Here is a 13,416-nt window from a genome sequence, read left to right as displayed (position 1 = left end):
GTCTGTACTCTCAGAATGAAAATTATATAAACACTCTCTTTCCTATCTGTACAGTATCAGATGACACAATGTTCCCTTAGCAGTCCATAAGCGACTGATCCGCACGAGGCTATGCTACAATCAGAAAACGATTGTGATACATCAGTGAATTTTGATATTTTCCTTATGGTGGGGACTGACCGGAGCTATTTCGTCGTAATGTAACGTATAGTCAGTACAGCGAGCAGAGCGCTCCATCCATAGTGGGAGCGATCTCCGCGAGCGACGTTACGTTACGACAAAATACTCCGGTCAGTCCCCCCACCCTTAGATATAACATTATATTGTGGGTATACTGGCAAATAACGTTAACTCCAAAATCCCTGTTTGAATAACCCTTTTAGCCTGAATAAAATACCCGCTTTTAAAGTTGAATTTACTTTTAAAACCACATAAATATGACATTTCAAACTACTTAGTTTATTTTGCCAGTTTATAGAACATTGAAAACTTTATAATACTGCATCATTAAGTCAAAATTGTATATTTTCCAGTTAATTTTTATTGCCAGTACACCCATGATATTACCTCAACTGTAATGACATTTTTTAGAAAATTAATTACAACTCCGTTAACTGATTTTTTTAACTTGTTTTAACTTTGTTTTGGCATCAATAATAAATGTTTTTTATTTCAGTAGATCATTCTAAATTTGCTTTTCTGAATCTCCTTTACGTTCTACAAATTAGTTTAAAGTGTAACTGGTTTGTTTTTATTATGGAGTATATTAATATCTGGAGTTGAATTTTTTTACTTACCGATTTATAATGAATTTATTTTCATTTATAATTCCCATTTTAGAAAAAAAAAACAACATTTCCAGATAACATAGAATTTTGAAATGTGTTGAAATTAATTAATATAATCATTGAACAGTAAAAGCTTGTTAATCCGAGAAACGATCATTTAAATCTCGCCATAAATGGAAAAATATTTTTTAAAAATTTGCCCCTTCCACGCTGCTTTTTTTTTAATTCGAAAAAGTTTGGTGATTCCCAATTCGAAATTTCTTTTAAAAGTATGACAGAATTCTTTTTCATTTTAAAATTCAAAATCTTAACAAAAATGATTGATAGGTGGAATTTTCAAATTATCCTATCACTACAATTGACAGTCGTAATATGTGAAGGACTAAAATTGAATAACTAATAAATTCATAAGATTATTTGAAAGGGGCATTTTTCAGAGTGATATCATTTTATTTTTGATATTACTCTGATGAATATTTTAGAATTTTTAATTTATTATTGGTCATCACATTTTAGTGTCATATTACTACTTTCGTATTTGAAAAAAAAAAAACCTGCAAAGCCTCTACATTTAGAGGCTTGTCTGCAGGTAGGATAGTAAGGATAGGGAAGGTAAATGTGAAAAATACATCACCCAGAACACCCAGACCAATTAAATACAAATATTTTTTGAATTTATTTTGCACTTGGCGGGAATCAAACCCGCAATGCCAGTTTCGCATTCGAGTGTCTGATTATTTTAATATATTTTTAATTTCAATATAAAATGAGGCCGTAAAAAATCTATTTTAAATTGATTTATTTAAATCACTGTTTTATTAACTGCTTTTGTTATTTTGTCAACGAAAATTCAGTTTCATTCATTATATCAGTTTGTGGATGTAAAATAAGTAAGGTAAGTGTCTATAAAACTGACCTAGCCCCTATTGCTGACCTATTTCAAAGAAACAACAGATAATAAGACACTGGTTCAATTATTACTAATTTTTAATATTACCAACACTGCAGCCATGCTTGTGTTATGTGATGACAATGTTTTACAGTCAATATTTTGATTTTTCATATTTGAAATATCAGTTATAGTTTGGACATCTGGCAAGTAGCGCGCGCACACGGAAAATCCTTAACAGACAAGCCTAATCTTTCAAGTTTTATTTTAAAGGTGTATTATTTTTATATGATTGATATTTACTAATATTTTATATGTGTTAGTTAGTTTAGTGTATTGAATTTACAAAAAACAAAGTATTTGTGAAATAACCATATGATTAATACAATACATTTATAAAATAAAAGTTGTCAGTATTACATTCACCCGAAATTTCATTAGTTTCCTTTACTGACCTATAGGTCAGTAATGAGTAAGACGAGAGCATTTTTAAAGTTTACATAAATTTGTGAAAATTCTTAAATACGTAAATTTCTTGCGTGCTTTGGATAGCATACAGTTTTTGGATTATGGGGGCCTAATTCTGACCTATAAATTTTTGCTTGGTTTTATAATTATAATAAATAGTTTCAGCGGTCAGTAATAGAAACGAATCTAGATCAGTATTATAAACACATACTATTTCAGAAAAGGAGTTTCGTTCTGAGCCATCTTTTTGTGATTTTTCTTATGTTAAAATACAATTTATTTTTTCTTTTTTAACATAATATCAACAAAAAAAACTTTGTTTATTATCAAACATAAACTGATTCCACTATACTCGCATGAGTGATCACCTTGCCTTCATGTAAGTAACTATCGAGATAACACTGCGTCAATACAACATCAGTGCAGATGCAGTGCACCATCGGGTGCGGATAAGGGTTAGTAGAATATAAATATAAATATATGTTTATATATTCATATATATATATATATATATATATATATATATATATATATATATATATATATATATATATATATATATATATATATATATATATAAATATATATATATATATATATATATATATATATATATATATATATATATATATATATATATATATATATATATATATTTATATATAAATATATATATATATATATATATATATATATATATATATATATATATATATATATATATATATATATATATATATATATATATATATATATATATATATATTTATATATATATATAAATATATATATATATATATATATATATATATATATTTATATATATAAATATATATATATATATATATATATATATATATATATATATATATATATATATATATATATATATATATATATATATATATATATATATATATATATGTATATACATATCAGGCACACTACCATCATGCTCTAATGTTGCACACCCAAATGAGGTTACTCCTTGTAAACCTCCAAATCCCACGATCTTAAATGTTCTAACAGCGTTTAACTGTCCCGTTCCGAAGGGGATATCAATTTCTTTACTAGTGCTGTATCTATCTCCACAGTTTAACCATCGGCGGTAAATCCTCAAATTTGCACGCGTGTGAATCGTGTTCTCAATACGCAAGCGTTATTTGGCAAATACAGAGTGTTTTTTTTCGTTTCTAATAAGAATTATTATTAATTTAAATTATCTACTGAAATTTCTTGGTGCAATTGCATTTTCATATTTATTTTATAAATATCTACCTTTTTACACTAATTAAATTGTCATAATTTTAATATTTACTTTACCCTAACAATGAGTGGAAAATAATTGACAGATGATATGATTGAGCAACTTCTGAGCCATACGGACAGTGATGTATGTATATAAGTGATGATGAATTCCATTTAGGGTTAGAAAATAAAGATTATGCTTCCGACGCCGACTCAGATAACTATATAATCCAAGAACTTGATGAATCTGACTCTAACAGCGTCAAGCCCGTAGATATGGTAGACAACAGTAGAAATGAAGAAAATTTGTTCACTTCCAAATCAGGCTACAGATGGACAGATATTCCCAAACCCAAGTCCAAACTGTTCATACAACGTAATATCATTTTTGTATTGTTTCTCGCTATCTGATTTTTTTACCATTCTTTGTTTTTTTTTTCACCATAATATACGACAAATTAGAAACCCGCTAGTATGTACCGAGTAGTATGCTTCTCTCTCTCTCTTTCTCTCCTCACCCCCTCTCGCTTGCATCGTTTCCGGCCGAAGCGCCTAGTGTCCAGTGATGCTTAAACATTGGGCGGAATCGAATGTCATTTCCGCAGAGAACTTCTTCACAACTATGTTTTTTTGAAAATTATTGTTTATTGCAGAAAATTCAAATTTAAATGGAAAAAATAGAATAACAATAGCATGATAAACATTTTGACATTAGTCGAATTTGTGAAAAACCTGTATTTTTAGCATTTTACTTGGGGTATTGCCAGTACCCCCTTCGGAACCCGCGGATTGTTTTTTTTTTACTCTGGACAGGAAAGGTTAAGCAGTCTCTGTGTGCCAGAAGATAAAGTGGCAGAAAAGAAGAAAAAAAAATTGAAAATCACCAAGGGTCTTCAAAAAATCTTCCTCGTAAAAACTAAAATAAAATGAGTCCTGTATTGTAAAGTAGGAAGGGGAATTTTTTAGGAATTGTAATAAATCCCAAAAAGGATGGTTCCGCTTTGATCAAGGTCGTGGTATGCCTGAACTGGAAGTGCCAGAAAAACAGGATACCATATAGAATACTTCAGAAGGAATCATAAAAACAATTCCAGAACCGGTGTGACTAAATGCTTGAGGAAATTATTCCATTCCAGAATTACTTATTTATAGAGAGCCCAAAAAAATACATTAACAATACATTATGTTTAACCAATATGTTTTTTTTTAATAAATAATAAATTGTCACATAAGTACTTACTTTTACATTTATTTCCATTACAAATACTTATATCTTACTCCAGTTTACATATGGTAAAATATATTAAAATATGAATTGAGTTGTCTTTTTCACTCATAGTCAGTAATAGGGGCAACAGCGGTCAGTATTATGAAATAATCCATTTCGAGTAGGTCAGTATTGAATACAAAGCCTTTAACTGTTTATTGCGTAGATTTTAATATATGCACTTGACTTTTGACTATTATTTTTTTAACTTTGTAAGGATAAAACTATCCCATTAAAAAATAAAAATAAATTTAAAAAATTATCAAGCCGTTTTAATATTAAATAAATATTTTAAAAATATGGACCGGCTTAAGACAAAAACTAGGTCAGTATTATAGCCACTTACCTTATTTAAAAAAACCATTTGATTTTCAAATTTTGGTCCCATTGATTTTTAATTAACCTACCAATAAGGTTATATATAAGATTTTACAATGATGAAAATATGTATTTTTTTTTCAAACAATATTAGGGGAGAAAGTGATGCATGTAGTCGGTCAGCAGAGCATCCAAGTTGCACCGGCCCCCCCTCCCCCTGCGCCCGCCGCACCCCCTCCGCAGCCGCCGCAGGAGGAGGTACCCGACATGGACATGGACAAACTGGAACAGGACAGCGCCAACATGGCCGAGGTCAGTTTAACTCACTCACTTTTTCATAAAAAGAAAACTGTCTGATCCTCCAAAATGAATTGAATAATTTGATTCCTACGTAATGCACAGGTTGGAGACATTCTGGGCGGTTTAGGAGATGACGAAGAAGAGCTCTTGGTGTCACTTACTGCGGAGATGGGCGACGACTTTAACATCCTGGAGTATGCCGATCCTGAACTGGCAGATTTTGGAGACACCTCGCTCATACTGGATGGGCTCGAGTTGGCTGAAGAAACAGAGCAAGCCGTCGGACAACACGTCAAACGGGATCCGTAAGACTATTCAATTAAATTAATTTGATAATTAATATATACATTACACACTAACATTTAAGGCGTATACATTAAAAACATAAATTGAAAAGTAAGCAAGAAGACTCTTGTTAAAGATGTAGAAGAATACCGCTTCGGAATACTCCTTCATCACATGGAACAGATCAATATTCAGTGTGATATTGTTTGACATAGCGGTAGCTATTATTAGTAGGACTATTATTAGCAGTATGCACAATGGCGTGTTCTAGTGAAAAACATTTTGCTTTATTAAATCATTTGCTATTTCAGAATGGACGAGAACTTGCGAGAGAATAAATCTGAAAATGTCAAGTTAGACCTCAATACCATTAAATCTGAAAAGAAAGAGGAGGATCTTCCTGATGAGCACATAATGAAGACGGTCAAACTGGAACCGAATTACGAAAGCGAGAGTGGCGAACAGCAGATGATCCAGCTGCGGCAGCAGAAGCAAGGGATGATGGAGGGCGACATGGCTTCCCAGCACATGCCGCTCCCCAGACTCGACCTCATCCAGCAGTCCCAGCAGCAGATGAACCAGAGCGCCGTCCAGAACCAGAGGATCCGCCTGGAGCAGAGCTTCAAGTCCAAGGTGCAGATACACCTGGCCCAGCAGACCCAGTTCGGCCTGCCGCAGAAGATCACCCACCGCCAGATGGGGCAGATCATCAACGTGAGCCCGCAGAGCCAGTTCGGGCAGATGGCGCTCAGCAAGCAGCAGGTCGGGCACCACATGGCGGGGCAGCAGCTGGTCAGGGCGGGCGAGCCCGGCCAGCCCGGGGAGCAGCTGGCGCAGCACCCGCAGCACGCCCAGCAGCAGCTGCCCTTCATCCAGGGCCAGCAGCAAATCAGGGGGCAGTTCAATCCGCAGGGGCAGCAGCAACTGGCACAGGTAATTTTAGCAATTACACTAATAGTCCATTTATTGTTTCGGCATTCAATTTGTGGTAAGACATGATGAAATTGTAAATGAAAAACACTTGGTTTTTACCACTTGAGTTTATTTTATTATGACAACTAGTTTCGGAAGCTATGCTTTCTGTTTATACATATTTAGACCTGAAGATGGAAGCATAGCTTCCGAAACTAGTCGTCATAATAAAATATACTCAAGTGGTAAAAAACAAGTGTTTTTCTTTTACAATCACACTAATAGTCCATTCATTCACTCTAATATTTGTTCATATTACCCTGGACTGGTACCCTAAGCGGAGGGTTGATCACCTTGCCTTCATCTGTTAACGATCAATATGACACTGCGTTGATGTGATGCAGTGCCCTATGCACCATCAGGTGCGGATAAATGTTTAAAAAAACAGAATTTTCTCTCGCAACTGATAAGGTTTATATTATTTTATTGTTTTTCATTTCGACATGAACAAAGGAAAACTTGCGGAAACAAGACAGTAATTGTTATTTTTTGTCCTTTTTATTAAACCAAATTTTGACCTTACTATTGCGAGTTTAGATGCAATTCTTTTAGACACTTTCCGGAGTGGATATAGATAGCTGTGTATGCTAAATAAATGACATCGCTCGCAGCAGGTTATGCAGCAGCAGCAGCAGCAACAGCAGCAGCAGGCGGCCGTGCAGCAGCAGATGCAGTCGCAGGTGGCTGCCGCCATGGCCGTGGGGCGCCCCATGGCCGTGGGCACGCGCCTCATGTCGCCCGACGGGGCCATGGGGGTGGTCACGGCCAACAACGGGGTCACCGTCACCTACCCGCAGCTCTTCCACAGACCTCAGCCAGGTAGCCCTAAACATCCACACGTGCATAATTCCACGCAATCTTGAAATTAGTTTTTTTTTCCTCTTATTACTGGCAAAAAACCACCGTGAATGAAGTTTTGACTTTGATAATGCTATCTGAGCATCTGAAATCTAAAAATATAATAATTAATACTAGTACTACCATCACGCCGTTTCCCTGCAGAGGTAGGCAGAGAGGATGGAACGCCACACTCTTCTGTCCTGACATACACTCCTCGCCTCCTTCACATCCATACATCTAGTCATACATGCCCTCCGATTACGCAGACTTTTGCACTGCCAGATTTTAGGTTCTGATTGATCTGATCGTGCCAAGTCTTTTTCGGTCGTCTTCGTTCTGTTTTCCCTCTCACATTCGCCACATATATTTTCATAATAATAATTAATAATTAATACTACATTGAATTTTATGTTAGCATCTATCTCAGAACAGTTTTTCATTTAAATCTTTAGTAACAATATTTCATGTGCCTATATTCGTATAGAAAGATTTGACTCCTATCCGATAAATGCACAGTATAAAACGGTACAATTTTTAAAATGTGACTAACTTTCCCCTCCCGGTGATATGTACTTACTATAACTTGAGTAAAACTGAGAATATCAATTTAAAATATAATAGATACGGGCTCAGAATTTTTGTATTCCTCCATATTATAATTCAAGTTATTCAGTATACAGCGGTGGAAGTAAATAGTTTGTGAAAAAATCGAGGATAAAATCACCAATACATAAACGTTTCTCAGTGTGTGCCTGCGTGACAGGCTTTGTATATACGCGTATGTTGTAGCGTGTTACTGCACCTCTAGTGCGCAGATCGTCTTATGCGGTGGTCGTGTCGCTACGCTAGCTATTATGGCTACTTGCGATGTATGTTTTTCCTAACATTACAAAGTTGTTACATTTCAACTTTAACTATGCTCCATAAAAGCAGCATTTAGGAATATTCATATTATCCCGTTTTTAAACCACATTTTCATATGGTGTACAAAATACATATCACCGGCGCACGCGGAAGTTTTTAGCACCGTGAGAAAGGTTAACTGTGAGTAGTAAGTCGACAAAAAACATAAAACGGATGTGTACTTTTGTCTGATTACAGGCCGCATCGGCGTAAATGTTCCCATCAACGTTCGGGGAGTTGTCAGGGCGGGGGGTCCTCCACCCCCTCCCCCGTATCCGGGAACCCCCGTGCGCCTGCAGGCCCCCTCCCCGCTGCCCCCGCCGCCCCCGCCATACCCCTCACAGGTAAACTAACACGTCTGACCGCTAGCACTAACTGTCTTTTGTAGTAGACGATGTAACTAGATGTCCATCTCTCAGCGCTGGTTCCGTCCATTCGGCAAATTCTCTCCAAGGTTAGTATTGTTTATTCTTCTTCGTCAGTCCCTCATGACCATGACAACATTTTTTCAATGTGTCGGAACCGTGGATCTCAGAGTGTTGTGAATCATTTATTATTTTATTATTATAATTTTTTTTTTTAAAAATATTATCTAAGTGAAATTTACGTGTTATATAAATTTCATGAATAATGGCACTGTCAATGATGAATCACGTTTTTTCTACATTGATGGGTTTATTGGCATTAACACTTTTGGGCCCGATTTTATTTCTTTTCTTTTTCAAAATTGATATGAATGGTGTTATCTGTTCTCTAATTAAATAATTGGTTTTAACAATAAACTGGATTATTTATTTATGTTCTAGTAGAATATAAATTTGAGTATTTAATATGTAGCGCCTTTTTTAAATTTTGTTTTCAAATATTACAAAGTCATTTTGTCATAATGACAAAATATTCACCAGTTTCAAACGTTTTCAATAGTTTTTAAATTAATGTTTTACTTAGTAAATACCACTATTTCTTCAAATCAACTGTGATATAGTTTCTAACGCTTAGTTTTTGTGTGGCGTAGTCACAAATTTGCAATTCAATCGAGGCATCATGCCCGACTTACAAACAAGTCAGCTTTAAAAGCGTATCTTCTCATGAGCCCCACAATGTGTTTTGTACAGAAATAAACATGTAGATTTTTTAAATTGTAAATTAATTGTAAAATATACGAAATTTTATTTTGTGAGTTAGGTATTTTCACTCGGAAGGTGAAGGGAAAGGGATGTTTTGGTGGGATTGATTAACTCGAGGACATTTGAGTGCCGCAACAATTGGTTTTGGTTTTCTCGCTATTTCATCGATGTACACTGTAATCACACGTCATCATGTGCATTGTTGCCTGTCAATTCAAATTCAATTATTAATTATATTCTTTTTTTTTGCATTGGATTCTGTATCTTTCAATAGGAACACATATTTACTAGGATATGTTATTATTATTTATTATTTTATGAAACACATTACGTTTATTATAATGGTCATTGTGTTTAAGAAATTGAAGAATTTAAGAAATTGTGTTTAAGAAATATAAGAAAAATTATTTTTAATTTGTTTTTTTTTATTTCTATATTTATGTTTAACCTCTCGGCGAGTGACTCTTTGTGAATTGTAACTGATTTACTTACTCCTCTTTGTGAATTGTAACTGATTTACTTAAAAAAAAAAATATATAAATTAAAGTAATAATGTGAATAAAATTGTAATCGCAATCAAATGTAATAATTGGGTATTACAGATACCTGTAGAAGTATAAGTTCTATTTTGAAATAAATGTGGCAGCACTTAAATTACGAGCGTGATGCAACATGTCGTGCATACCCCTTTGGGACTAATATAGTTTGGACGAAGGTTCGTCCATACTCCCTGAGAGGTTATCCATTACCTAAATGTTGTGAAGTTAAAACAATGCATAAGATGAAATAATTTGTAATAATCAATATTTTTTCAATTGAATCTAATAAATAATTGTTCAATTTATTCATACCCTCATTGTGGAGAGTATAGCGCTAACAGGTAGTGTTATTTTGCAAGTAATATGTGTTTATTGTTTTTAGAATATATTGTTTATCTATGGAATCCAATGTTGCATTTCTATACTTTTTTGCATTTCTATGGTTATCATTGTGATGAGGGCTTGTGATTACGCTATTGGCTGTTAAAAGTAGACATATTGAAGCATGACATTGAAATATTTTAATTAATGTTTGATGGTGATTGAATTCAAATTGTATGTAGCCATTTCTTGATGATATACATATCCTCATTCAAGAAACGAGTGTTGTTGAGTTTGATGATAACTATGTATGTTGTGTATGTATTGTATTTCGTTGGAAATTGTATTTCCATATGATTGTCGCTATTATATAGTCTAATTATTTGCTGTTGCCAGTTTTTTTAAATGTTATATTTTATTTTTATTTAAGATTCATTTTCTACTTGGAAAAAAATCCTTATAAAATTGTTTCTTACTACTCATTTCCATCTACACGCTTCTTATTTTGATTAATTTTGCATAATATTCTTTGCCTTTTCTAATTACAACTAATATTTAAAAGCCCTTTTTATCTATTGATAATAAATAATCATCTTTTCCTTAGCAGTATAAAATCTGTTACTGATGTTTAAAAAATAATTGAGAAACAAATATGCAAATGATTTTTTAAATTGACTCTAAGATCTAGCACTTGAATGTTGTGAAAGCATTTTCTTTTAGCATTATGTACAATCGTATTGTTTTTAGGAAATTCTCTAATGTACTAACAACTTGTATATTTAGCAAAGATTCTATGATTTAGTAAAGAATATTCGTTGTATTATTGTCATTGGAAAATCATCACAAATGTGTACTTTTATTGTTAATATTAGTGAACAGTAAAACCTCATTTTCACTTATTTTCTGGGAACATTTAAAGTTTTTTAATTCTTTTTTTTGTAATCAAAAAGTGTCACCAACTGTAGAAGTCACTATTCACACCAGTGATTCCCAAAGTGGTCTATATCGACCCCCAGGGGTCTACGACAACTTATAGGGGTCTATATCAGCAAAAAAAATAATTGGGGGTCCATGAAATAGAAATGGGGGTCAACGACGCACAGTTTTTGTCGGCGCGGCACTCAAGATTCAAACCTTAATATCTCTGAACTGAGTATTGATATCGTAGTGAATTTTGGCTTAATCTTCATACTTTTGACATCTGTGGGAATAATCCCCAAGAAAAATATCCTTTCATAGAGTTAAATGATAAAATTAGTAGCTTTGCTAATCCCGGCAGCTGCTGTCAGTTTGTATCAGAGTCATTTTGTTTGAGAGTGCCACAGAAAAGTGCAAAGATATATAAATTACACCGTTTTTAGTAGATTTATATTCAAATCATCGGCTGTCATAAATACATTTAAAGTGAATGAATTAGCTAAAAATCAATAATAGGTAAGGGTCTACCCAAAATCAAGAAACATGGCAAGGGGTCTACGAGACAAAAAAGTTTGGGAACCTCTGATTTACACCAATAATTTTTCAGAAAAAATTAACAATTTCGGCACTATTAAACCTGTTTTTATACAAAATGTTAAGAAATCATAATTTCTCCCGCATCATATTTTTTGTGTGGGAATCTCAAATAATGTTACACTGTATGTATATAAATCCATTGCTGGAAAAAATATACGTTTACAACATTACTAAACTGGTTTTTTACTTGCAAATGATGTAAAATGAAGGATTTTTAAATGTTATAATTATTCAACAAAAAAATGTAGCACAAAAACAAAACAGTTAAAAAAATGTGAAGTGGAAAATTAACATATTGATAAATATGACAGTGTTGTCACTCAAAAAATAGGAAATGTAAACATTGACGAGCAAGTATAACAAGGCACGTTTCTTCAAATAATGTGTGAAAATTCAAAGCAAATTTACTGTTAACAAAATTGGGTAATAATTAATGCGTGTGATGTGTATATAATTGATTTAATTTAATTGTAATTTTCCCTTTTTGCATGTTCTTGCCGAATTTTTTTTTTGGTGTTGGGTTATACATACGTCACAAGAAATTCAACTTTATGGTTTCAAAAATGTTTCTATTCTATAATCGCACGCATCTTATTTGGGATGCCAGTAAAGAAGGATTTGCTACCACAAAGTGGCTCATGTTTCTGCAAAATGTCAAAATTTTGATTTTCATAATGGTGTAATTAAGAAAGAGGAATGTGAAAATGAGGTATTACTGTATATTTTTCATTACAGTGTATTAGGGTCGTTTTTATTGAAATTAAAACATCTCGAAGGTGTTGGTTATAAAAATATATGTCTTTTTTATTATGATAGTTTCTTTACATAGTGACTAGTTCTCCTTTCAGCATTTAGGTACTAGATTTCAGAGCTAAAAAAATTCAAAAGCTATTCATTTGAAGATTGCTTCGTTCGTTTTAAATATTGCCCATTGATTTATTTTGTAAATGAATAACAAGATGTGAAACGGTAGATACCGGGGCTTTTGTGTAAGGCAGTTAGAAGCGTGTAGGTGTGGCAAATACGGCTAGGTTAGATAAAGTAACATTGCGTTGTGTGCGCCAGATGTGCGTGGAGTACGCAGAGGAGCCGTGGAGTGATTGGCTGCGGCGCCGCCCCCTGCTGCTGCAGGTCAGTGCATTGCACTGCACACATCCCGCTACCCTAAAACCCGCTACCCTCATGCCCCGGGACCTCATGTCTCCCCGTTAAACCCAATCATAAGACCAAACCAAAAATAGCCCCAATTTTGAAAACAATATAATATGTTACTCCTCAATAACTAGTCTAAATTCAAAAAGGACGGAATATACAATTTCATATTTAATTTGAACTTATACAGTAGAACCTCGATGTTACAAATGCCCGGGGTGATGAAAAATTAAAGCTACAAACAAAAATCTTCCCATAATTCTAGCGATTTTAACTGAATGGATTCATGATGTTCCGATTCCATTTTAAGGTGTAACATATTTGTATTGGTTTCCTGACCTTTTGATAAAGCTACAAGGAACCCTTCATACTTAGTTTGCCCTAAACAATAGGATTTATTTTAATTTCCAGCACAAGTAGTGCACCTACATATACATCACTCTCCTAAAACCAATGTTTTAGTCACTTTTATAGGGATCCCTAA

At 33.6% G+C, this 13,416-nt stretch overlaps 1 protein-coding gene across 7 annotated transcripts in view; it reads left to right on the top strand.

The window, feature by feature from the left end:
• Positions 1–13,416, top strand: part of LOC148311347 (uncharacterized) — a 58,947-nt gene that overhangs the window by 24,683 nt on the left and 20,848 nt on the right. For 6 of the 7 annotated variants that reach the window (XM_088256775.1, XM_088256774.1, XM_088256776.1 and 3 more), the window contains 5 exons: positions 5,133–5,290; positions 5,381–5,583; positions 5,875–6,496; positions 7,147–7,354; positions 8,477–8,622. In XM_088256775.1, the coding sequence (XP_088112901.1) occupies positions 5,133–5,290; positions 5,381–5,583; positions 5,875–6,496; positions 7,147–7,354; positions 8,477–8,622 (1,337 nt within the window). The remainder of the gene's footprint in view (positions 1–5,132; positions 5,291–5,380; positions 5,584–5,874; positions 6,497–7,146; positions 7,355–8,476; positions 8,623–13,416) is intronic. The other variant, XM_088256771.1, reaches the window with a different exon arrangement.

Source organism: Brachycentrus maculatus, unplaced genomic scaffold, assembly GCF_059751285.1.
Source record: "Brachycentrus maculatus isolate JH-2025_06_01 unplaced genomic scaffold, ASM5975128v1 h1tg000066l, whole genome shotgun sequence".
In the NCBI taxonomy this organism is placed as follows: Eukaryota; Metazoa; Arthropoda; class Insecta; order Trichoptera; family Brachycentridae; genus Brachycentrus; species Brachycentrus maculatus.
This window is presented reverse-complemented; position numbering and strand designations above follow the sequence as displayed.